The sequence below is a fragment of the Aphelocoma coerulescens genome, chromosome 3 (genome assembly GCF_041296385.1).
Source record: "Aphelocoma coerulescens isolate FSJ_1873_10779 chromosome 3, UR_Acoe_1.0, whole genome shotgun sequence".
Lineage (NCBI taxonomy): Eukaryota > Metazoa > Chordata > Aves > Passeriformes > Corvidae > Aphelocoma > Aphelocoma coerulescens.
The window spans coordinates 50,487,597-50,515,414 of NC_091016.1; the positions used below are offsets into that span (position 1 = coordinate 50,487,597).

Consider the following 27,818-nt stretch of genomic DNA (forward strand, 5'->3'; position numbering starts at 1 on the left):
TCTTACATATTTTTCTTGAGATGCTATCTTCTTGGTTTTTATTGTCATCTTAACTTTGTAGAAGTCTGCCAGACTCCTACCTTCTCTTTTAACCCTCCTTAGCTTTTACTGTAATTCTCCAATTCTGCATACACTAATTTCTAAATACTTGTTACATGAGCTGTGGACCCAGCTTAAGTTCCCAGCTCCGACTGTGCAATCACTAAACCATTGCTCAGTCCAAGTTTCAGTAACACCCCTGGTTCTTCTGCGCATTTCATGCAACAGCATTCTGAATTTGTTCCATAGGCCACGATACCCCTTCTGCTTCCAAGTAAAACTCAAGAGTTTCTATAGGTTCACTTGCAGACTGGTGTATTTTAAACTCAAATCTTTTCCTATAAGTTAATGAAGCAACGGATGCTATATAGAAAAGGTTAGCTATTTGCCATCCATCTTCCAGCACAGGTAACTGTTTCATTACAAAAAGTTTATGGAAAAAAGATGAGTTCAAAAGACAAAAAGGAGTAAAAGGAAGAGAGATGTGATGGTTTTAAACAGGCAGAACCTTAAAATAGTCTTGGTTCTCTCTGAAGCACCATATGAACACCTTTTCAAAAGCATAAAAAATGCACACACCTGCCCCCGCCCAGAGGGTGTCCTTAAGCTCCCTGTAGATTTATGAAATATTAGTGTATTTGTCATGTTAGTTCTGGTACATGAACAGCTTTAACACCGAACAATGCTGAATGCCCCACATTACTAATGATGCCTCTGAAGACTGAGAACCTGTACCACACCTGCTTTTGTTCCACAGCTCTGTAGCTCTTAATTGTCTTCTCTTGCTTCAAAGTTGTGTAAGGGCAGTGGTGGCTCCTGGCAGCATTACAGAACACATAACTGACAGGTTATCAGTGTATGTGACACAATAGGTAAACACTGCTTCTTTCAGAATGTGTTCATGTCCATTCTAGATGTTCTGAAAAAAAACCTCAGAAAATACCTGAAATCAGTTTTTTTAAATTCAAAATAAAGTTTAATTTCAGAAAACTGTCCCCCAATAAAATTTATATACATAGTATTTACAATTTTGCTGCTGACGAGATCACGTTTACATATAATAACCTGCATTAGTTACACTTAAATGGGCTTCACTCAGCCTTAAGACTGAAACCGGTGCCAGAGCAAGTATCTAAAACAAACCAAACAAAAACTGCCCGTTGTGGGGGGGTATATATAACCATGACACATATGATGAATATTAAAAAAAAAAAAAAAATCTAACCTAAGAATAAACCAAAGTACAGTTGTTGCATCTAAACTGGCATGAGAAATCATGCACATTTTTCTGAAGAGACAGCCAGAGTTGTGGTGGATTGACCCTGTCTGGATGTCAGATGCCCACCAAAACTGCTCTGTCACTTCCCAGCTGGGCACTGGAGAGAAAATATAAGGAAAGGCTCACAGGTCAAGGTAAGGATAGGGAGAGTTCACTCACCAGTTACTGTCATGGACAAAACAGACTCAACTTGGGGAATTTAATTTATTACCAATCAAATCAAGATTCTCGCATACTTAAAAATGTTGCAATTTGGGGTTTTTTGCTTTCTCTGACATGCTCAGAAAGTTGCAAAGTGTAACACAAACGACAAAAGTGCTATCAGCCTTTGACTTAATAAAAAAGAATCAGCAACCATTTGCTTTTCTGATGAAGTAACTTGCATAGCACGGGCAGTTGCATCAGACAAATGTTTAATGTCTTCTGTGGTCATAATTTAGGCTTACTCTAAACCTGTTGGGAATTAACTTGAGGATGTTGCAAAACGTTTTTGATTTGTTCTGGAAAACATAGACATGAGACAGCATCTGAGGAAAATGAAGAATGGAAGTAATCCCTATGGATAGTACACCCTTCCAGAACTCAAGCGGTAGAGTTAAATATTGGATGGAACAAATGGAAACTGGTCTGCACAAAAGTGGGTTTGTGTCCTTACTACTGTCTTGTGGACACCGATTCTGTCAGTTCCTTTGTGGGCCATTTAGCTCTGCTTTTGCCTGCTGAGGAAGAAGGTGCAGAACTTCTATAGATGTTTCTTCACCAATTTAGGCCTAAACCTTTTGGTTTGTTTGTCTTTTTAAAGCACCTCTCTATTGCTGAATGACCTCATATTTCACTTTTTGCTTCCACTAAATGTGCAGCCAGATGAGGACTGGGTGTGGGGGATGTGACTTAAATGCAGAAGAAGCAGTATCCCAAACAACCCTGCATGTTTGGGATCAGTCCTTTCACTCTCTCTTCAGCTTTCAGAACTAAGCGGCATTTATGAGATCACACAAAATTTCAAGCCAGTTTAAACCTATCTTTCCTAGAGATTACTCTAGAACTAGATATTTTATTACTTTGGATTGTTACATAAACTTTCCAGAGAATGCAGCTTGGTTTTTCCACTGTAGTTTTACTCTGAAATACTTGCCTTTTCTCTAATGAACTATTTGCAAATGTTCACTTTTCTCTTTGAAAATCTGGTTTTGAGGAAATATAAATTTTGGCTTTTACATTTTTCCACTGACTCCCTTCCTCTTCAGGGAACAATTCATCCTCCTCTTTCTGCCAAAATGCAGTGATTGGTAGCAGGGCTGGGTGTTTTTATGTACCTTTCTTCTTACAGCCACAGCTATGCAGCTAGATTTATAAAACTGTTCGGATAGTGAGACATTCATATTTTTAATGGGAAAATAAACAACATAAAGCTGAAGTTTTATGGCTCAGCACAGTAAATAGCCAAACTTCTAATGTTTCTTTGTTGTCACCTTCTTTATCCCTATGAAAAGTGTTTTTGGACCCTGCTGGCAGAGATCATCCTTAGAAAATTATCATCATGTTGTTGGTATTTCTTCATATCTGGGCTGACATTTCAAACATCCCATCCCATTTTCTGGAACAAGCAGACCACACCATTTTCAAAAATTAATCCAAAGAAGATGGCAAACCAAGGGAGTATTCGGTTCAAGTTCAATGTAACTGCAAAAGAAAACAGAACAAATTTATCGTGTACCATTTAAGAAGATCATAGAAATCATGTGAGAATTCATATTAATTTGTGTGTATAAGAAATTACACAAATCTGTTCAAAGTCTGCATTCCAAAGACATGAATAAAATTAATACGAAATTTTGATTTTTCAGAAACTCAAAAGAATTCTATTTTATGTTTCAAATTGTAACAGATGGATCTGGTGGATACAATACCATATCTACAAAGAGATGATGGTGAGATAAGAGGTGCTTTTTTTCTTATTTTTTAATTTTTTTTTTGTTTCAATCCCTTTCTATTAAAGTTTAAGTAAAACAGTTTTAAGCTAGAGCTATTTCAGTCACATACCTGATACAGATTAAAAAAGATAACAACAATAATGACTTCTGTAACATCACATATACACATATACAAAAATGTACCTCTAATTGCCTGAGAGTTTGATATCAAGACAAACACTTTTATAAACGCAAGGCACAAAGGTGAGTAGTCGTGTTCCCAAATAACAGCTGGAATTAGCAGAAGCTTTCCATAGGTGGACAACAGCAGTGCTTTGAGAAGTAAAATGAAGTCAGACTTTCTTTTCAGCGTCTCAGGTGTCATCCACCACAAGGTAATAAAAATGCCAATGAAAAATGAAGTTTGTTCTAAAAGGAAATAAGAGGAGTTGGAAAGTTGGAAAATGCGACAGAGTCACTTTTTAAAAGCCATAGGCAAATACAAACATCCTCCATCTGTGTTCATTTTAATAGCCAAATATTACTTAAACCAATTCAGTATCATGACATTCAGAACAGTTCTGTCACAGAATTCTATCTGTAGGATTATCCTACTTGTGACTGCTGACTCCATACAGCACAGGAAGTTAAGCATAAGAACCTCTTCACTTTTTAGCAACAGGAGAGGGATTTTTTCAACTGTCTGTTAGGCTGTAAAACAAAATCAATACTTGTCTTCTTTGCAAAAGGTCACCAGCAATGAACCCTTTTCATCCAGCATGAGAAAGAACACCAAGGTGAAAATACCATTGAGCTACCAGAATTCTTTTGACACCGCTCCTGTGATATGTTGGCATTAATACAGATGTCAAAGAAACTCCCACAATAACTGTAATAGATGAGTCACTACTGAAAAATGAGTTCAATATTTTTAATGACATGCTATAAAAACCTACTTAAAACAACATTAGACAATAAAGGATTTAAATTAAGCTCTGAATGTGTAAGAAAAATACTAGTTTTAGTATGCAAGTTTGATTTAAACACTATCATCTGAAAAAGTATGAGAAAAAATGTTTTAAGCAGCATAGAACAAAATCCTTCCCCTGCCTTCAAGTGTAGTCTTAGAGCACAGAATTACTTACTCTTTATTGGTGATGACACTGGTCTGTATTTCTGTGTATTTGTTTAAAAAAACAACACAAAACAGATACATCTTTTCCCAATTGTTTACTTTAGTAAGGTTGTATCACCTTAATGAATAATAAACCTTGAAGTCAACATAAAATGTAGAATAAGGCTGAGCTCTACATTGACCTTCAAACTATGTCAACAGATTTCAGGTGAAGATTTCTGAATATTGCCACTTTTCAGTTTCTTCATATCTAATGCTGATAATATCAGTCTGAACTGTAATGAGGATCAAAATAGGCATTTGCATTACATGCAGGCAAATCAGAGAGTATGTAAATTGTGTAATGGATATCACATCCATTCTGTATCAATTTTTGCAGTATGGGCTTGAAGTTCTTCAGTGCTTAAAGAGTAGATAATACATATCACCAATCTTACCTAAAGAAGCTATGCCAAACATTCTATAAAAATCCCATTCTTTGGCATATCTGATTAAGTCATCAGGATCTGTATTTTGGCTTGAATCCTGTAGTTGCAACCACCTGAGATAAGCTTCACAGAGCAAACAAAATACACAGAGCTTCCCATGAATCTGGTAAGTTAAAGAATAATAAAAATATTAGTATTAAATCAGCATAAATTAAAGCATTAGTATGAAATCAGTATTTAAAATACATTTCAATGCCTCTACACAAAAAGTCTGTAGGTGTATTATTTTTCTTTAGAATATAAGCAAAATTACTTCTGTTGAGCCACTAGTTTAGCACATCATCCTTTTAACAACTGTTAACATGATAGTCAATTTACAACATGTACAAAACTGCATGAACAGTTCTGTATAGAAGAAGGTATAGAACTGTGGTTTCTAAGGCCTGATCCATACTATTTTAAAATTGGGAAGGCTGTTCAGCTAGGAATGAAAAACCAAAATGGTGCCATGGCTAGTAGAATTATACTATCTAAAATTTCAGTTTAAGGTCAACTACTCCATTCAGCAAACTGGTTTAAGTACCCTTGTTTCTCTCTTTCCCTGGGACAATCTCCATTAGAAGAAACTGATAGTGTAGTTATACCAAAATATTTCTTAGTTAATATAAGGGTGAGGCATCAAAAATAAAGGGAGAAATATAACCAAACAAAACTTTAAAATATCCTCTGAAGTGACTGCAAAAATTATGTTGTGAGGGCCAATAGTTAGCATGTTTCCACATTAAACAGTCTATAAGACAGTGCATATATGAGGTGATATTTTATACAGATTTAAATAAGCCATAACAATTTCTGTGCATAGATTCTACTTTTTCCATTAGAGGCAAATTATGCCAACTGCACATACATGCACAGGGCTTTGCCAGTTAAAAATTCAACTCAATTCATTTGAATAGATGAAGTTTTCACAGACAGAATCCTCACAGAAGAACATCATTACCAGTCTCCAGAAGCACCGAATTCATTAAAAATACTTAGTTAGATTCATGCTTGAAAGATGAGGCAAGTGTATTTATCTACACTGCTTAAACTGGACTGGCTAAGACATACCAACATGAACACAGCATACACTCATGCTTAGAGATTTTGCTCTAGATTAGCTTCCCTCTCCTAGGAAATCAGTCCTTACAGTAAAAATATGCAATACTAAAAAGTCCTATCTCCACACTCCAGCCTGGCCAGCCCAGCTATGTAATTCTGCATCAACAACACTTCAAATGAAAGCCACCACCTTTTGTTCTGGCTTTGAGGGCATGGTTAATTACACAGGAAGAAACTTGTGAGAAATTAGTACAGTAGGTTTAACTGACATAGTATTGTTAATTTGGTATTTTATACTCCTATTGCTCATTTAAAAAAAAAAAAAGTTTCCAACAGAAATTTAATTTGGAAATTAATTTGCAATTAGATCTTTCTCTTACAGTGCAATTTAGCACATCATCATTTTAACACCAATTAACATGATAGGCAGTGTAGGAGCTTGTGGGTTGGTTGGAGGGTCGGTGCGGCCCGGCCGGCCGGATGGAGACGAGAGATCTCTGAAGTCAGATCTTGGAACACGCGGTTTATTGCAAAGGGCGTGGGTGCAGGGGCACTGCTTGGAGCTGCCAGCTGCAGCTTGGAGCAGGCCCAAGGTAAGAGCAGAGTAAGAGAGAGAGAGAGAGGGCGAGAGCAAGAGCAAGACAGTAGGTAAGAAGAGAGTTAAGAGCAAGAGCTAAGAGCGTGAAGTCCTTGTTACAATACAATAAATCCTCTTCTGTACTGAATATTCTAATTCTCACTAGCCAATCTAATACAAGGTAAAAATCCTATAGCATTTATATACAGCCTATAAGAGTTATTACATTACCATAGAGTGTTATATTTTAACTCCTAAAAACTACTCTTTGGACCCCTTCTGCTGAGCTAGTAGGGTCTGCTCTGACCCTTGGACCTGTCTGCAAGCAGAGGGTATTGTTCAATCAAGAGGGGATTACCTTCAGCTGGCCACACCATTGTTTTTCAGTTGTTCAGTAACTAAGATTTGATATCTCAAAGGTGGCTTTCATTTCGATGTCGCTTATAGTTTTCATATTCTCAAAATCTTTTATCAGGCAATCATATTTATAAGGTTTTCCTGTTTCATCTTCCCCAACAAGGCAGATTAGAGAGTGTAGAAAACTGCATGAACAGTTCTTTGCAGTTCCTTCTCGTTAACATGTAAGAGGACTGTGTACTTGCTGGTACTGTGGCATCACTTCTGTGAAGACAGAAGCTGTCTTAGTAACAGGGAGTTTGAGATTCCATGTGTTCTATTCATGATATAACTGGTTCAGCTTGCTGAAATCTGTGGAAGGGCGGGAGATGAACGAGTCTCTGAAGTTTTACAACTATTACAATCAATATATTTTTAACAAAAAAAGTCACAAGGTAGGGACATAGCAACTTACATTTATCTTTGTATTGAAAAGAATGTGCCTGTATGCTTGTGCTTTACATAAAACAGCATTAATCAAGATGATAACAGGATCATACTCAATGTATTTATCCACAGGTTTCTGGCAGGATTTCTGAAAGTCACAAAATAAGAAGAATTAGGGAAAAAAAAAGAAAGGAAGAGTTTATGAAATTTTCCTCTAATCTTAGTACAACTGGATAAATACTAACTGGCAATTCAATTATTATGAGTCTTTCTCTAATGTCATCTTCATTTTCAATACAGTTTATATCCATGCAGAAAAATTGCTTCTCTTCCCTTGACACTACAGTTGACACACATGCTTCCCTTATAAAATAGAAAGATTTATTATTGATTTTTACAGGCTTTGGATTAAGATCAATAATGAACTATGCAGGAATGGACTTTGTTATCATTTTATGCTCCACAGATGCAAAAAACCAAACTACTTTCCCAAGACTCAAGAAATGCACCAGTATCAAGCTAAAGGTTAACTGATCATGGCTCATCTACTGGGTATTTTATTTGTGTTATTTTGGGTATTTTTTAGAAACAAAATTAGTTTCTTCTATCACTTCCTTCTTTTCAGAGATGCTTTATCCTCCTATCCTACCTTTTTCTTTCTTTCAAGATGAAAGTAAATGTTTTGTGCTGTTGCATTGTTCTTCCATACTGTTAAATTTTCTGAATGTTTCAACTAGTTTTCCATCACTGAGCAAACACTAATATATTCAGAATACTGATAATGTAGTTTTCACACAGATCTACAGCCAAAGAGTTAGTTGCCACTGAACAGTGGTAGGACACTAGACCATCACTTCTCCAACACAGCTGCTGGTTCCTGCTGTGTCTGCTAGAGAGGTTATTTCACCCAGACCACTGGGAACTGCTTGTCATCAATCCCCTCCAGCTTGATTGACTTACCTGCGTGGCTGATCACTCCTTGATTTGGGTTAGAGCTAATAAAAGGCTGTTATACTGTAAGCAGGAGGGTTAAATAACAATCTTACAAAAGACTCATCTAGCAGACCTGAGGGGGAAATAACTTCTAGCAGAGAACTGAAGAGCAGCAGAGGAGCAGCAGAGCAGCAGCAGCCACTGCTTCAGCTCACACAAGTGCACTTGCAGAAGGGTGCTCTTCTGCAGGTCAGCTTTCTCCTGCTACTAATCCTCCAGTCTGGCTACTTGTTTCTTCCAAGCTGTCCTCAGCTAATCTTGGTCCCCTGGGCCTTCACATTAGCTGCCATGCTGAGAACACAACAGTCACAGAAATTATCTCTATTTCCATTTTAGTGAGTGCATGGTGGTGCACTACCAGAAGAGAAATGTTGGCACACCACTTTCTGAAATGCTGGAACAGTCAAAAATTCATCATCAGACAACACACACCTACAGACAAACTCCCAGGAAAGAACATAAAGGTTTTTCAATTTTATAGAGATTCATTGTGTCTGTCATACAAAAACCAACTAAGTACCACACCACTGCTCACTCGCCCTGCAATGGGATGAGGAGGAGACTCAGAAAAAGGTAAAGCCCATGGGTTGTAAAAAGAACAGTTTAATAATTGAAATAAAGTAAAATATGATAATAATAGCAATGAAATGGAAGATAGTAAGAGAAAGAGAGATAAAGCCCAAGAGAAACAAGTGCTCAGTTTCTCACCACCCACTGCCCTATGTCCATCCCATCCCTGAGCAGTGATCATTCCCTCCTGGCCAACTGCCCCAGTTTATTTACTGGGCATGACACTCCATGGGGTGTGGAGTATCCCTTTGGCCAGTTTGGGTCAGCTGTCCTGGCTGTGCTTCCTCCCAGCTTCTTGTGCACCTGCTGGCTGGCAGAGCATGGGAAACTGAAAAGTCCTTGACTTGGGATAAGCATTAATATAAACAACTAAAACATCAGTGTTATCAATATTATTCCCATACTGAATCCAAAACACAGCACTGTACCAGCTACTAGGCATAAAATTAAACCAGCCAAAACTAGGACAGTGTCCAAAGTTAACATTTCCTTGCTATTTAACAGAATTATTTTTGTAGAATCTGAGAATGCAAAATTTCACCAGCAAATTAACTCAAGAGTCCAACATCAATGTCAAGAAAAACATTCAAACAAATGCATAAACTGAAGAGAGTGTCTAGGGAATGCTGCAACCTCTAATCAGTGTTTCTTGGTCCAGCTCAAGGAAAAACTCAACTCATTTGGATAAGAAAACACTGTGTATGACAGTACACAAGTTAGAGGTAATGAATTAAAAAACTCACTGAATTAAACACGGGTTTGATAGGTCTAAAATTAAAGCGAGTGAGATGGAAGAAAGGACATTAACAAAAGACTACACTTACAGGATTTAATAGAGTGAAAAAGAAATTGCTACTTTAATTAGAAGCAGTGTTTTGCTTCATTTCTTTCTACTGGGAAATCATGAACAGATATTCCTATAGGTGGTAATTTGCATATGTCAAATCTCTGTGTTGATGTAGCACTGGACAAGTGTAATTTTTTTTTTAATAGGTTTATTCCCACAAGCACTGGCCAAGTCCATACAAAATAAGATTATTCAACACAATGGGTGTCATAAAGGTTAGATGAAGGATATCCTACATACCCCCAGTTTTATCATGCTCTCAAATTCTCCTACAACAAAACATTTTTTGACCAGGACCAAAAATCCTTCTGAGTAAAGAATGGTATTTTCAATTGGAAGATGCCAATCAAACACTGATCAAAAAATTCGCAGTTAAGAGGTACCAAAAAATTTTCACCAACAGCTGACATGAATTTTAGACAATGAAAATTTATCAGACCATCTGGCCAGACAAAACCAACAATACAGAAATTTACTGCAGATATATAAGGAGACTGCTACAAATGAATACACAAATAGTGGTGTCTTCTGCACCAGAGCTTCTGGCAGCCTTATACCAAATCTTCTGCAGCTGTGAAAATGATGTTAAATTTAGTATTTCTGTCTTCTAGAGCTAGATGAGAGCCCTATTTTTCATATATCTTATATTTCTAATATACCTTTTTTTCTATCTGAGTCTCTGTTGCAAGAAGGAAAAGTCCTCTGTGCTTATCCAGCCAGTGACCTACCCAGCATGAGTTCATCCAGGGATTTGTGAGACCTACAAACCACCCTTCCTGCAAAAGGCTCATGTGCGCACTGCTACAGACTAATTGGATGATGGTTGCTATACTATTAGTATACTACAGAATTAATATGCCCTCTAGGAAGAATTTTTTCCATACCTGGCTTTTTCATTATTTTTTCCAGCTATACAACTAAAACATCTGACACCAACCTTAAATGCCTAGGAAGGAAATGTGTGACTGAAGCCTGACTTCAGCAAAATCAGTGCAAGCAAGGATTGATGCACTTAAAGCACACATCTGTTTCGCTAGATAGTTTCAGCTAGTTAAAGGGATGTAAGCTCGTGGACACTGATAATCACTGAGACTTTCAGAGAAGATTGGTATGAGCAGCTCAGCTATGGAGAACTGCTTGCACACTTAATTTTTAGTCAGGTAGTTTAGCGTGAACTGGTGCTCATGTTTTGTTCCCCACTGCTGTTCTGCACAGCTGTAGTCAGTGGCCTGGGCAGCACGAGTGAAGAAGGCACGTCTTCAAGAAACCTGAGCTTTTTCCTCTTCTTTGGACTGTCTCCAAGATGTGCCTCAGTTATCACAACCAGTTCTAAAGCGATAAAAAGAACTGGATTTCTCTCTGCTTTTAGCCATTTTTCAACTTCTGCCTTAAATATGTAATTGATATCAGAAACAAGTAACTGGTATTTTTTCTTGAAAAAATAGACACTAGTTTGATTAAAAGATACTTTAAGATCATGTTGCAGAAGAAAAAAGTCAAGCTTCACACCATAAATTCTATTTACACATCTTCTTCTGATCTGGTAAATTTAAGGAAAATTATGGATGTTTAATACTGACATACGAAAGTCCAACAGATACTGTGCTCTCCTAAAAAAGGATGTTAAAAGTATATCAATATTCTAGAAAATTTAAATAGATCTTACTTTAGGAGCTGTTTGACTAATCAAATATTTAGGAAGATTTGACTATGCTTGTCATTTTAAAAAACAAATCTTCCACTTTCATAACTTAGAAGTTTGCTTAGTTATCTTTAAAAAAAAATTAAAACCAATTAGAAAGGGCAGATTAAAGAAAAAAGAAATCTTCAAAAGCTAGTGCAACCATCTTCTTCATAGTGTAGTGTATCAGACTCTTTTTTATCAAAGCAATCCAAAACATTTAAGGAAAGTAACATACACTTTAACATCTCAGTTGTATTAAATATGACCAAAAAAAAGTACTGATATGTTAATTCAAACTGCATATTCATCAGCCTTTTATAAAACACTACTCAAAAGACATAACTCTTACTTTGTTCATCAAAGATACTCAACTTGCAAACAGTGTTCACAAATGTGTGCCTAATACAATACAGTGTACAAACATTTGAGAAAACACCTTCTGTCTCTGAAGGATAAAGTTCCTAAAGTATATGAACATGACTTTTTTGGAGTCATCTCTCCAATATTAAAACATTACTTATTTTTAAATAAAAATATTTCGGGATGGGATTTGTGGAAAGTAAAAGAATTCTTGAAGAGGAAGCCATAGGACATGACAGAAAGTAAAAGTACACACTGAAGAATAAAGCTTCATCCTGATCTAAAAATGCCATGCAAACCATATCAGGAATACATTTGCAAATCTCTGGGAATTAGAAATCAATGAAACAGTCTCATTATAGTATTCCTTTCCCCAGAGTTTGGAGTTTGGCAAAATTAAGCTACAATTTTTTGCTGGACTACATATACAGCAAATTGTAACAACATTTACATAGATATCACATGCACACGGGTCAATTTACATAGGTTCATAAGGCAAATTAACACTCTTGTGAGAGTGCCCTTAATCCCAATTGCACCTTTAAATAATAAAACACATTAGCCGTGCTGCTTTCAGGAATGGATTCTTTATTAGAGATGCAGCCAAGTGTCATAATAGACTGAAAAACAAAACAGCCCAGTTTCAGATGCATTCCATTTCAGAAAATAAATTGAAAATACTGTTTTATAATTTTTTCCTGTATAATATATTTTCCAGTAGTTAGCTGGTCTGTAAATAGAGTTCTGAAATTAGCATATGTTATTTTCCAGGATGATCTTTGTACTCTAGACAGATTCTTACCATACCACATAAATGCTTTGCATTCAAAGCATTTGGTCTCTCTGCCTTGCTGCAATAAAAGAGCTTTTCAATTATTTTTTAATTGCAGAAAAGCTAAATGAAGTGTGCACTGCTCATGCAATTTGGCTTTCTTATTACAAAACACAAGGGGGATCCTGACTGAGCTCTAAATATTGCAATGGGTAATTTCTTTTCCTTTGTTATGGTCTGGAACATTTTTAACATTTTATTTTTAAACACAACAACATATATGAAATTGCAAACCAGATTTTAAAAATGTTCGCATACTTCGCCTTCTATTGTTGAATAAGTGAAGTTTGCTAATTTCTTTCTATATTCATTGCTTCACAGAATTTATTCCAGGTTAGCCAAGTGTGTTCCCACCCCCCACCCCAGCATTATTACTGTAGTAGCAGTGTTAATGGAACAGTATTTTTTTCTTACTGTTCTTAAAGGTTGGTTTGGAACATATTCAGTGAAGATCTGCTGTGTTATTTACAGATCAATTAAATTGTAAGGCTCTCAAAATAATTAACAAAAGTTTTCTCTAGAAAGAGCAACCTAGGCTTACTTTCACCATCACTTCTCACTCAGAATAGGGAAAACATCAGTACGTTCACAGCTTAGGACTAAACCCAGACCCATGAGAAGCAAAGTGACCACCAAACATCACCTCCACTGGAGGCAATCCTAACATGCCCACACATCCCCACACCCTCCCCTGTTGCTCCCCAGTTACTGAACAAAAAGCATATTGAAGAGGTCCATCTGTCCCTTGTACTGGTACTTCCACAGCAAAGCATATGCAGGACAAGAAAATGGTTCATCCACTAAATGGAAATCTCGAGCAAGAAGGAATGTGCAATGCCAGAGGTCTGGGCTAGGCTTCAGCTGAAAATGGTCTTAATTAAACAAAACAGATTTTAAAAGAAGTTACAGAACTTGAGGAATTTGTAGCAGTTAGCCACCTTGCAGAGTTAGTAAGGAAATATATCACCTTTCCAACCCAAGTGTCATTGTACTCTGTGGACTTTTATGTTTTATAGAGGAAAGTTTCTTTAGTTTCTTCAGCATGCATTGCAAATTTATTCCCAGGGTGGATAATAAGACTTGTGAGGTCTTCAGTGCTTGCCCACATGAAAATTACAATATGGAGTTCAAAGAAACTTTTAATTATATTAAGAGCAATAAAAAATGCTGCGGGAACTAAACGAAAGCAGCATTAGGCTGAATTTCCAAAATTGTACTCTAATATTGTGGGCTGGAAGCACATGTTCCTTAATGGAAACTTTTAGTATTTGCCTCTGGAAAAAATTCATTCTTCCCTTCAACAAATTAATAACAGAATACAAAATTGTGGTATGTTGCTTAGGCATTAAATCTTTCACCTCAAAAATCACACCCAGATCAGGTTAAACACATCCTAAAATAAATGTAGGGGTAGACAGAAATTGCTGTTGGGAGAACTTAGCTTCTTCAACCTTGAGATAATCTTCCAAAAAGTGTTCAATGACAGGGTTGTCCTGAGAATGGCAAAGACCTTTTAGATGCAGATTTATTAATGTATCAAGGATAACTTTAAAATAGTATTGGGGAAAGTCTGTAGGTCAGTAGGAAACAGTGATGGTCTTGACAATGTTCTGCTTGTTCCCAGTTTTCTGGAACCCTCTGTTTTACTTACCATATGGAACAAATGGGTTGTTGTCTGGCTTTTTTCCTTAAAGTGTCAGTATTTCCAGGTACTACTTGAAAATGGGAATGAAACATAAACACTTTTCAACAAAAAAAAGGTATCTAGATGATGCCCATTGGCCTCATTTTGAGTATCAATATACAATCTTTCTATGAATTCTTCACTTCTCTCTTAATGCTGCAGTGGAGTAGCAGTACTCAGTGCTCTCACTCCACAAAGACAGATGAAAAATATTCTCAGGCTGAGTGATCACACCTTCTAATGTCACTTCAGACCTTCAATTTTTCTTGAATACCTTCAGCTTCTCTTAAGTTTTTAGAGGTCTACACTAAGTTTTATACATAACTGATATAAATGATGTTTCACACTGATAAGTGGGATCTTCATGTATTTTTAAGTGAAGACTTCTAAGCTATCATTATTTTCAGGTTTTATCATCAAGAAAATTCATAACATTGACACACTTATTATATCATGTCTCAGTACATATCACTACTCATGAAAGTCTGTGAAGGGTATCAAATGACATTTGGTACTTGACTATTTTTTGTTGTCAGCAGCATGAGGATGAACAACTTTCCAGGTCTCTGGCCAGAGCACAGCCTTGCCTGCATGGAATAGAATGTCTGGAGAGAGTTGGTACAGTGACAAAACTATTCTTGCAGATTAAATGGAAAAAGTAAACCAAGCATTGGTCTATTAGAAACTGTGAGGCAGCTGGAGACAACAGTAGGGCTCTCCTGCCATACACAGATAAAACTGAAGTCACATCAGTTCAACTGAAAGAATCTTTTGATCTTGGCAATCTTTTAACATTCTCATCTCCACTTTATATACCCTGAGCTAACATGTCTCCTGCTCTCAGCACCTCCTGGGTGGCCAGAAATTGAGGGAAAGCTTTGAGATGATATGACATGCACCACATAAGAGCAACTAGAACTGAAACTGAACCATGACAACCCACATAATAGCAGAGGAAACAGACTGGAACGAGTAAGTGAAAAATGGTACAGATCTGGGACTGCATGGAGAAAGGTGGACAGCATTCCAAGTTGCTAGGAATGTGTGATTCTTTGCTCTTTCTTTTACTCAGTTCTTTACTCTTTTTATATGAGTTTGGCATTTGTGATGAAAACAGCAACTGGGACCTAAGTCTTTTGACTCTACCAGGATCTTTGGTCCGGAAATAGTTAAACACTAAGGGGAACGAGTGCCATCTACTGGCTCCCAGGTTCCCTTAGATGTGCTTACCATCACCAGATTAATAAGCAAAGAGGAAATTGCAGATTTCAATGAGGTTTCCCCTCAGCCTCCTCTTCTCCAGGCTTGAACACAAGTGACCTCAGCCACTCCTCATACGGCTTCCCTTCTACATCCTTCAACAACTTTGTAGTCCTCCTTTAGATGCTCTCCAATAGCTTTACATCTTTCTAACTTATATTGTTTTGCCCAAAACTGCCCCCAGGACTCCAGGTGAGGCCGCCCCAGTGCAGAGCAGAGCAGGACAATCCCCTCCCTTGCCCAGCAGGCGATGCTGAGCCCGATGCCCCCCAGGACAGGGTTGGCCCTCCTGGCTGCCAGGGCACTGCTGGCTCATGTTCAACTTGCCATTGACCAGGACCCCCAGGTCCCTTTGAATGATCATCACTGAGATCCTGACATTCAGGTCCAATGGCATGGGAGCTGTGTTCAATCATGGAGCCATGCTCAGATCTGCCCTTCAGCCAGAGCCAGGCCAAGCACACACAGCAGCAGACGCACTGCAGTGCCCTGTACAGAAGGACACAGGCCAGTCGGGACAGCTCTACCACACAGGCGCACTCAAGGAATGGGAGAAAATGACACTGGGAAGCAGAGCAGACGGAAGACCTAGAGAATCACAAAATGGGTCAGGCTGAAGAGGACCACAGGGGGTCATCTGATCCAACCTCCCTGCTCAAGCAGGGTCATCCTAGAGCACCTGGCACAGGATTGTACAGAGATGGTTCTTGAACGTCTCCAGCGAGGGAGACTCCACAACTGTTACAAAAAGGATAGGATATTGGATTTTAGAAGTAGTAAGGCTAAGGCTCTGCTAGGCTGTAAGGCCTCAGGTGTAGAAATAGTTCTCTGGGGAAACAGGAATAGAATGTACTGGGTGGGAAGGTTAGGAATAGTGAATTAGCTGGGCATGGTGAACCTGTTAGTGAATTAGCTGGGCATGGTGAACCTGTCTAAAAGTAAATTGTTCTGGGTTGATATATGTTGTATGCAAGGGGGATTTCAGTGGTAGGAGCTCGTTGAGCATTATCTAAGACTAGACAACCATGGAGAGATATGGCGTAGGGTATGATTATCAATTGTTAATCCTTGTGATGTATGTATGTGTGCCAATGTTTGAAACTGTATAAAGAGCTGAGTGAAACGATAGGCCTTTGGGAAGCCTGATTTGGGACACCAGTCCCCAGGTCCCCGGGCCCTGAATAAAGCACCGCATAAACTGACTCTCTGTTGGTTTGTGTTTGTGGTCGGTGGGCAACAGTTTTCTGGCGACCGCGGCAGGACTCCGGGGGTCGTAGGGGCGGTTCGCGGGGTGATCTGCTCCGTGCCGGCACCAGGTGATTTCTGGGGAGCCATCAGCCCGTGCCCGACCCCGCGTCCGACGGACAACTGTGAGGTAAGCCCACAAGGTGCTTTATTCCTTTTAAACCGGTGGTGGTAGCCTGCCCGGTAAGACGAGTCTCTACTCGCAGGGTTGGGGCATTGGTTTGGATTATAAAGCCTAGGCGCTGGCCGTCAGACAGAGCGAAAGCTTTGCAGAGCCAGCCCTTGCTTCTCGCGGCGACGAGATAAGCAAGGAGGGAATTGGATATTGTGGTAATTAGTATTGGTATTAGTCTGTGTGTTACTAGGTGTGTGTGTGTTATTGTGTGGTTGCATACCTCTGGAATGATGCCGTTGCGGGTGTTTCGGGTTTTGTCAAGTTCAGATAAGGATATTCCGGAGAATTCTCCCCTCGGGTGTTTGCTAAGTCATTGGAAGGAGGGTAAATTGGGACGGGAGCTGCGGAAAAAGGAATTGATTGATTATTGTAATAAGGTATGGCCTGAATATGAAACTGGGGGGATGCAGTGGCCGTGGAATGGCACTATTAATTCTGAAATTATAACCCCCATGATGCGGTACCTACGGGAAAATGAGAAGTGGGATGAGATACCCTATTTGGATTTGTTCTATCAGCTAATAGGAAAAAAGGATTGGCAGAGGAAACGGGGGCATGGGAAGAGGTGGTTTCGGAGGTTTTGTGAATCAGAATGTAGGGAACCAGATGATGCGTAGGGGTAGAGGTAAATTGGGGCCCAATCAGTGCGCCCGATGCTTCGCCGAAGGTCATTGGAAGAATGAGTGCCCCCTCAATTTGGGGATGGAGACACCGATGAGTAACTTTCCAGGAAGGAATCCCATAAATCAGGGAATGAACGCGAATGATGGGTTAAACCCTTTCGCGCCAGGACCACAAGGTGTTGCTCAAGCCTTTATGATGGGGAACTATCAAAATCAGAGCTGACTAGATAAAGATCTAAAAGTGGTCCTGGAAGTTGACGGGGGGCCCAGGGAATTTAGGGTAGATACAGGAGCCACTTTCTCTGCAATCAATGAACAAATAGGACCGTTAAGTGATTCAGTTGTGAAAGTAGTAGGGGTGTCGGGGGAGGTGGTGGAGAGGTCATTCTTGCAGCCACTGGAAATCAAATTTGGAAACAAAGAATTGGATCACCAGTTTTTATATATGCCAAGCAGCCCGGAATGCTTGTTGGGGCAAGATTTATTATCGGCACTGGATGCAAAAATCATATTCGAGAAAGGGCGTGCTAAACTAGAAATCCCGGAGGGGAATCTGGCAAAACTTTTTGTGATTAAAGAGACAAAGACAGAGGAGATACCCCAGGAAATAGAGCAGGCAGTAGTCCCGTGGGTATGGGAAACAGGGACCCCGGGCAGATCCAGGGTAGCCGTTCCTGTAAAAATTGAACTAAAGGAAGGGGCACACCCGGTAAGAGTTCGACAGTACCCTATTAGTTTGGAAGCCAGGAAAGGAATTGCCCCAATGATCACACAATTTATAGCATTAGGGATTTTACAAGAATGCGAATCAGAATTTAATACTCCAATCTTTCCGGTAAGGAAACCAAATGGGAAATACAGGTTGGTGCAGGACCTGAGAGCAGTAAATGCAATTGCCAAAGATACACACCCGGTGGTGGCCAATCCATATACATTGTTAACATCGATTTCTGAGAATTTTCAGTGGTTCACAGTGATTGATCTAAAAGACGCCTTCTTCTGCATCCCACTGGCCCCCGAGAGTCAATACATTTTCGCCTTTGAATGGGAAAGCCCAGACACTCGCCGCAAGCGACAGTTAACATGGACCAGGTTGCCACAAGGATTTAAGTGTTCACCCACCATTTTTGGAAACCAGCTAGCAAAGGAGTTAGAGAAATGGAAAACTACCAAGGTAAAAGAGTCTCCTTTTTCTTATGTTGTTTTACAATATGTGGATGACATACTCCTGGGAACAGAGGAGCGGGGACTGTGCTTAAAGTTAACAATTGAACTATTAAACATGCTGGGTCAGGCAGGATACCGAGTATCCAAGGAAAAAGCGCAGCTGGTGCGACAGAAGGTAATTTATCTGGGATGTGAAATATCACAAGGAGTCAGGAGAATAGGGGTGAATCGCATACAAGCCATCTGTGCAATCCCTGTACCACGAAATAATCAGGAATTAAGATCTTTCCTAGGGATGGTCGGCTGGTGTCGCCTGTGGATTCCGAATTTCGGACTCATGGCCAAACCACTGTACGAAACAATCAAGGAACCCGAATTCAAGTGGGGTAAGACACAGCACAAGGCTTTCCAGGAATTAAAGCAAGCACTCAAAGAGGCCCCCGCCCTGGGTCTGCCAGACCTGACAAAAGACTTTCAATTGTATGTGCATGAAAGGCAGAGATTAGCTTTAGGAGTACTCACACAGCGATTGGGGTCATGGAAGAGGCCCGTGGGGTACTTCTCGAAACAGCTGGACATGGTGAGCGGAGGGTGGCCGGGGTGCTTGCGAGCAGTGGCTGCTACGGTAATCCTAATTCAGGAGGCACGGAAACTGACGCTGGGAAAACACATCACGGTATATGTACCTCACATGGTCATAGCCGTCTTGGAACAAAAAGGGGGGCATTGGCTCTCCTCCAGCAGAATGATGCAGTACCAGGCTCAGTTGCGGGAACAAGATGATGTTGAATTAAAAATAACCAACCATCTCAATCCAGCAGAATTCCTCAGGTCCACCCAAGAGGAAGGAGAACTGGAGCATGACTGCGTGGAGGTGATCGAACAAGTGTATGCCAGCCGTGAAGACCTGAAAGATGTCCCGATGGCAGATCCTGATGTGGAGCTGTTCACGGACGGATCCAGTTTTATGGAGCATGGAACCAGGTATGCAGGGTATGCTGTGGTGACACTCCAAGAAATAGTGGAAGCTAAAGCACTGCCTCCAGAAACTTCAGCGCAAAAAGCAGAAGTATGGGCGTTGGTAAGGGCATTGGTCCTTAGTAGAGACAGGAAAGTAAACATTTGGACTGATTCAAAGTATGCATTTGGTGTGGTTCACATCCATGGGGCTTTGTGGAAAGAAAGAGGACTTTTAACCTCTCAAGGTTCACAGATCAAACATAAGGAAGTAATAATTCAGTTGCTGGAAGCTGTACACTTACCTAAAGCAGTAGCGATCATGCATGTCCGAGGTCATCAAGCAGACTCCGGGAAAGAATTTCAGGGGAATCGGATGGCAGATGAAGCTGCGAAAAGGGCAGCCAGATTGGTCTGGACTCAAATGGCTCTGATACCGACAAGAGAAAATCCCGCTGCACCTTATTTAGAAGAGAAACCGTGCTACTCTCCGGAGGATGAACGGTTGGCACAAATCACTGGAGCAAGAAGGAATGTTGTAGGATGGTATGTAACACCGGTCAGACAAGTTATACTGCCAGTAGGATTGATGAAAGTAGTCATGGAAACTGAACATAACAAACTCCACTGTGGTGCAGAAGCATTGGTAGAATATCTAAAGAAAATAGTACTCTCTAATTCGATGATAACAATGGCCAAAAGAATAAATGCCACCTGCCCGATTTGCATTAAAAATAACCCGTTGGTTGGAAGACAGGTCCAAATGGGGAAAATACGTGTAGGGCCACAACCAGGGGATTATTGGCAAATAGATTTTTCCGAGTTACCAAAATCTCAGGCATACAAGTACTTACTAGTTTATGTGTGCACCTTTTCGGGATGGCCCGAAGCTTTCCCTTGCAAGACGAATCAGGCCAAGGAGGTAGTGAAAACCCTTCTCAAGGAAATTATTCCAAGGTTTGGGGTTCCTTTAGGAATATCATCAGATAGAGGACCACATTTTACTGCAGGGATCGTGCAGGAAGTTTCTACTATTCTGGGAATTCAGTGGCACTTACACACCCCCTGGAGACCTCAATCTAGTGGTCAGGTGGAACGAATGAATCAAACTCTGAAAAATCAAATTAAAAAGATTTGTCAAGAAGCTAAAATACAGTGGCCCCAAGCATTGCCTCTAGCCCTTCTGAGGATTAGGATTAAACCACGAGAAAGGATAGGGGTAAGTCCGTATGAAATTTTGTACGGCAAACCATATCATGCTGTAACCTATCAAGGGGACCCACATGTAATTGGGGATCAGATGATTGTAAATTATGTTCTGTCTTTAAATAAGACCCTTGCAGCACTGAGATCCACGCTGGAGTGGAATCGACCGTTACCTCTGGACACTCCTGCTCACGATATTCACCCAGGAGATCAAGTTTACGTGAAGAACTGGTCAGTGGAGCCTCTGAAGGAAACATGGGACGGCCCCCATCAAGTGATAATGACAACTTACACCGCCGTCAAGGTCGACGGGATCAACAGCTGGATCCATTACACACGGGTCAAAAAGGTCCCCTCCCGATGGTCGGTGGAACCCCTATCTCCCACCAGAATGGTGTTCAAAGCCAAAAATTAATGCTGTTGTTGTTACTCTTGAGTAAAATAATAATTGTTGAAACCTTTGTTAAAATCACAATACCTGAATCAAGGGTGTGGGTACCGGAGAATTCAAATGTAAATCTTACATGTTTGTTTGTCAATGATCAGGGAGCTGGATGGGACAGAGTCAGGGCACAATGGAAATGGATCACCAAGGATCAAATTCCCGATAAAGGAGTAGAAACGGTCTGGGATGAGAAGCAGCAAAAAGGTAGGATTACCCTGCAGATATCCAATATAACAAAAGCCAGAACAGGAAAATACGCTTGTGTGGTTTGGATAAAAGGGACTTATGATTATGGATTCGTAAATCTTGACATTTTAAATATCTCCCAAACAGAATCAGAAAATAAAGTCCAGGTGAATCTCCCAAATGGGAAAGTAGATATGTGAGACGGACCTCCCCTCAGAATAAAATGTACTCATAGGTTTAAGACAGGGTGTCAGAAACAGATTAGAATGAAATAGTGGAAATAGAACACGACACAGGAAATGTGGAATCCACAGGTACAAGGGACAAGTTGGTGGACACTGGGAAATGAGAGCAGAGGATGGTTGAATATAACGAACTCAGAGATTGGTAGATCGGAGGGTAAATACCTTTGTGTTATCGTTTGTGGTGATAGTGGAGGTTATGGGGTCAGGAAGGTAGAAGTGGTATTACAACAGGAGCAAGGAATCAAGCCTGAACAGGAAATATATAATGCAAAGAAAAGGCAGGATTTAGTTTTAAGATGTAAGATACCAACCGAAAGCTATACTGAGTATGAATGGTGGTTTGGAGGACAAAGCTTGGTGGCTCAAGGGAAATATCAAATTAAAAGAAAACCCCAAGAAATAGTGTTAGTAATTAAAGAAGTCCTAGAACAGCAAGATAATGGACAATACTGGTGTTGGGTTGCTCGAGATGATTGGTGGGCAGCCGGGATGATTAGTGTTTATGTTGAAAGAACAAGGGTGACTCGGCAGGTACTAGAGGATGAAATCCAAACCAAACCAGAGAATCTGATTGTGGGTTTAATTAGGGATTTTGGGCAAACACAAAATGTATCAGCAATCACTGCATGTCTGCCTTTGCCCCATGCGGCAGGAGACCCTATACCATGGGGAATTATACCAGCTCCAGACATGCCTGAATCTAATCGAACAGTTACCTTAAGTTGTACCCAGGAGATTAGGAGCCGAACTAAATTGGTTAATCGGACAAATGTGATAAGGAGGAAAACCCCGAGGACTCGAGCAGATTGTTATAAGCTTCCGAATGCTGTATTTACCAGAATCGGAAGATTCCAGGGAGTAGGATGGTGTGAATACGATGAGAGGCAAACACGAGAAGTCCCGGCAACTGAACAATATTTTGAAATAACATGCCAGAATGTTACAAACACAACTACCATGGAACAATGGCAGACAATCTGGGGACCTAGTTTGTTGGAAACTTATAGTTATATAGGAACAGTTCAATGGTGTATTCATTGGAAGGGACGGAAAAATCAAACTTACTCAAAGACCTATCAAGAACAGGATAGTTGGAGGAAAGATGCACCTAGGATGACCGATTGGAATTGCACTGAGGTCTTCACTTGTGACAGCCCAAGTGAGTCTGTGAGTCTACTGCCGGTAAAGGTACTTTTGAGATTTGGCTGTGAATGTAGGGGATATAACCACACAATAACAGACAAAAATACAGAAGGAGAGTTAAACTGTAAAACTACATCAATCCGAGCTCCAGGAAATTTAGTTTGGGTAATGGGTCATGGACATTGGACCACTCATATGCCGGTAGATGGTCCAACTACACAAATTACTTTAGGAGTTCCAACTCTTTGTCCTTTCTGGAAATCGACAAAATTGACGGCCTCAGAAATACAAATAAGACATAAGCGAGATATAAGTCAGGAAATTGGGGACATAGGGTTAGAAGAAGGGGAAGATTGGCATGAACCTTCTTCAGGAATTAAATTTGGGTGGGTATTAGAATCTCTCTTTGCACAAATATCATCATATCGAAACAGGGAAATGTTGTACAAATTGTTGGGACAAACAGAAAGGTTAGCGTCTGTGACCAAGAAGGGATTCAAGGACTTAAATCTGCAGTTACAAGCTACGTCTAGAATGACAATTCAAAATCGGATGGCTCTAGATATGATATTGTTGAAAGAGCATGGCGTATGTAGATATCTGCATGGTAGAGACGACCATTGCTGCATTCACATCCCGAATGTTACACAAGAAGTAGAAAAGGATATAAGTCAATTAGAACGGATTGAAGGAAAGGTGAATGATATTCAGAAAGAGGCAGAACACAATTGGGTTGGAGAACTGTTCAGCTCCCTGGGAATTCAAATGTCCGGATGGATATCCTCAATTGTACAATATGGAATCATGATTGTTATAATCATTTTAGTTGCCTTAATAGTATATAAGTGTCTTTTAAGAATGATTGTCAAAAAAGGTCAACATACTCGGCGAATAATGAAGGCGATAATGCGAAGAGAAGTCCTGGCAGAACCAGCCGTTCCACCTCCTGCTTATCGCGAAACAGCGACATGAATTGTTGAGCATCCTTGCGAACCCAGAAGAAGCTCGAAGGATGCTCAAAAGGGGGGACTTGTTACAAAAAGGATAGGATATTGGATTTTAGAAGTAGTAAGGCTAAGGCTCTGCTAGGCTGTAAGGCCTCAGGTGTAGAAATAGTTCTCTGGGGAAACAGGAATAGAATGTACTGGGTGGGAAGGTTAGGAATAGTGAATTAGCTGGGCATGGTGAACCTGTTAGTGAATTAGCTGGGCATGGTGAACCTGTCTAAAAGTAAATTGTTCTGGGTTGATATATGTTGTATGCAAGGGGGATTTCAGTGGTAGGAGCTCGTTGAGCATTATCTAAGACTAGACAACCATGGAGAGATATGGCGTAGGGTATGATTATCAATTGTTAATCCTTGTGATGTATGTATGTGTGCCAATGTTTGAAACTGTATAAAGAGCTGAGTGAAACGATAGGCCTTTGGGAAGCCTGATTTGGGACACCAGTCCCCAGGTCCCCGGGCCCTGAATAAAGCACCGCATAAACTGACTCTCTGTTGGTTTGTGTTTGTGGTCGGTGGGCAACACAACCACTCCGGACAATCTGTTCCAGTGCTCGGTCACCTGCACAGTGAAGAACTTCTTCCTCATATCCAGATGGAACTTCCCATGAATCAGTTTTTGCCCATTGCCTCTTGTCTTATTGCTTGGCAGCACCAATAAGAACCTGGCTCCATCCTCATGACACCCTCCCTTTATATATTTATACACATTGATGAGGTCCCCTCTCAGTCATCTCTTCTCGAGGCCGAACAGGACCCGGTCCCTCAGCCTTTGCTCCTAAGACACCTGGATTCAGGGAAAGCGGACCCAACGCGCGGGCACAGCCCGAGTCCAGCAGCAGGGGGCGCTCCAACGGGCTCAGGCGCCCGCGTGCCACCGGGCCCGCTACCACGTGCCGCGCGCCGCCACGGCCGCCTGCTGACGTCAAAGCTTCCCACGTGCATTCCTCGCCTCCCCCACCCACTGCCCGCCGCCCCAACTCACGCAGATGGAGATACGGAGCACCCCGCGCCGGTAGTCCCGGTACAGCTCCGTCGCCTCCCCATTGCACTCGATGCAGCGGTAGGCGCCCAGCGCCGCCATAGCGCGTGGGAGTACGCCCCGACCCTGTCAGCGCTTCCAAGCCGCCTCCTCGTTTCCGCGTTCGGGACCGCAGCCGAGCCGGACCGCGCCGCGTTGCATCCCGGGAGTTGTGGTTTTCCTGTTGCCGCCGTCCGCCGGGCTGCGCCAGCGGGGAACTCCATGTCCCAGGGGGCAGTGCGGCGGCGGCCCCGTGGGAGGGGCGGCGGGGGCACCCCGTGTTCCCGGCCGAAGCGGCGCGCATGCGCGCTGGGAAGATGGCACCTGCCGGCGGGTTGGCGCGGGGGTCGTGGGTGCTGCTGGCCGTGCTGGCCCTGCTGGCCCGGGTCGCTCTCGCCCTCACCGAGCGCTACCCGGCGCTGTCCCTGCTCCAGCAAGAGCGGCACAGGCAGCGCCACGGCCCGGCGGGGGAGTGGGCGGAGCAGTACTCGGCCGAGTGCGGTGAGTCGGGGGCGTCGCCGCGGTGACCGCCGGAGCCCCGGGGAGGCGGTGACGAGGCCACTGGACCGGCGTGCGGCGGCGGCGGTGGTGGGCGGCCCGGGGCGGTGCGGGGTGCCGGTGGCCCCTCGGCTGTGCACGCCGCTGCCGCTCAGCTGACTCACAGCGAGGCATCTCGCGTGTGAGCTGCACCGACGAGCCGCGCCATGCCGTTGTGTGGCGCGGAGCCACAGAGGCTGTGGCAGCGAGCCGAGGAAAACCTCTCACCCCTGGGACGGGCAAGCCTTAGGTATCACACGGGAGGATCCCTGCTGCTTCACTCACCTCCCGAGCCCAGCAGCTGGATTCTACCTGCTTTTTAATTGCTGCATTCAGTAGTATGGGGATATGCCAGCACCCCGCGCTCGTATTACTGAGTTTCTCAGTACAAGATAAGGAGCTGCTGGACAGAGTCCGGGGGTGTGGAGCATCTCTCACGAAGAGAGACTGTGGGAGCTGGACCTGTTTAGTCTAAAGAAAAGGATACTGAGAGGGAATCTCGTTAAGGTGTATAAATATCTCAAAGGTGGGTGTCAAGAGGATGGTGCCAGACTTTTTGGTGATGCCCAGAGACAGGATGAGGAGCAGTGGCCATAAACTAAAACACAAGAAGTTCCACTTCAACTTGAGGAAGAGCTTCTTTATGTTTAGGGTGCCAGAGCACTTGAACAGGCTGCCCAGGGAACTTGTGGATTTTCCCAGCTGGAGACATTCAAAACCCCCCTGGACATGTTCCTGTGTCACCTGCTCGAGGTGACCCTGCAGGAGGGTTGGACTGGATGATCTCCATAGGTCTCTTCCAACCCTATCAATTCTGTGTTTCAATGAGTGGGATGTGGCTTGATTTAATTTCAGCTACAGTTATATGTATTTTGCTGGTGAACTGGATGTTTCTCTTTATGAGTGCCAAGTTTGTGTAGCAGATCTTCTGCTATTTTTCAGGTTAATTGATGTCTTCTAATATAGGCATAATTAAAACTATTTTTATATGCTTGAGTATCTTTTGTATCTGGATCATGTGATTTAATCGGTTACAATTGTTGATCTTGAGCATGGTGTGAATGGGCCATACAAAAATGCCAGTCTGAATCCCAATGTACACATAATGCAGATAAAGAAAAAGGTTTACCAATTGCTTGGAATGTGACACTAAATTATATATCAGAGAATAACCAATGATGTGTCATGACTTCTTAGCTGTCAGCCTGGCTTTGTGATTTTTTCCACCCTTTATTTCATAAAGCCTATGGTCATATCAGCAATTCCCATGGTCCCTAACAACTAATACAAAACTAGTATAATCCACTTGAAAAACAGACTTGGAGGAAATAACTTTTTATGAGTTTCCTGCACCTGTGTTTCTGCTTTCCCCTCTCCCCCGTGTATGTGCTTTTGTCTTCACATTATAAAGTTCTTTGATTTGTTTTTACCATCTTTTTTTGTGTGTGTGTCTGGCTCAAATGGCTGAGAGCCATAGTGCGCAAACATGAAATCAGATGGTGAAAGTTATCTCAGGTAGCCATTGCTACAAATTACTCAAGCTTAAGCATAAAACAAGAAGACTTTCACCCAGTGTTGAGATAAAAATCTGTATACCCTACAAGTTAATAAATGGCAAAGCACTTGATTACGTCTGTTACTAGACCTGACATGAGTGATTGAGTCAAGGTACTCCTTCAGAGGCAGATTTGGAAGATTAGATTTTAATTTAATGGTGGATGTTGTTTTAAAGAAACCAGTGTAACTAGGATTGATACAAGGAATTCTGGTTAAATCATCAGGTATCTCAGGTACCTTGCATGCACTGATAATAAGGTAGCCCTTAGTTATGGAACAACATACTTACCTTGAAATAGCTATATGCTAGTTCACTCCTTGCTGTTTAAGTGTTAGGATTAAATGAATTGCCAGTTGAAAATTTCCTTTAACCTCTCGTCCTTTGTTTTAGTACAATTTGCACAGAAGCTGAGATTTTTTTGTCTCAAATAGTTTTCCCTGTAGCCTACTACAAGGTCCAAAGTACTTTCTCTGGTTGGTGTTTCTAGGTTTTTATGAAGTTATTAATGTAGTTCAGTTTTGATTGTGTCTGACTTGCAGACAAAGGTAGATCCATTCTTCCCTATGAGTAAAGCAGTTTGTTGCCCCAAGAACTGCAAGATTTGAGGGGGCCTTTCCCTGCTGTAGCTTGTGTCAAGCTTGTGGCTTGGCTGTCTTATTCCCTACCACCTTATGAAAAATTCCATCATTAAATCCTTGCTGTTGTGGAGAAAATTATTCCGGAGGTAGGCCATGCCTGCACCTCTTTGTTTTGGTTTCTGAAGTGAAAGTTTCTCAGTGAGTCTGCAGCCAAAACTCTTAAGTCACTGATTCACAAGCA

The 27,818-nt window shown here is 41.4% G+C and overlaps 2 protein-coding genes across 3 annotated transcripts in view; one reads left to right on the forward strand and one right to left on the reverse strand.

Moving 5' to 3' along the window:
* Positions 1–992: 992 nt before the first annotated feature.
* Positions 993–25,208, reverse strand: ARV1 (ARV1 homolog, fatty acid homeostasis modulator). The gene is given in 6 exon segments (XM_069010237.1): positions 993–3,001; positions 3,436–3,660; positions 4,804–4,957; positions 7,284–7,403; positions 24,869–24,991; positions 24,993–25,208. Coding segments are annotated over 6 exon segments (945 nt in total). The 3' UTR covers positions 993–2,894.
* The window catches only part of TTC13 (tetratricopeptide repeat domain 13), a 40,803-nt gene continuing 38,191 nt past the window's right edge, over positions 25,207–27,818 (forward strand). For both annotated transcript variants that reach the window (XM_069010235.1, XM_069010236.1), the window contains exon 1: positions 25,207–25,405. In XM_069010235.1, the coding sequence (XP_068866336.1) occupies positions 25,207–25,405 (199 nt within the window). The remainder of the gene's footprint in view (positions 25,406–27,818) is intronic.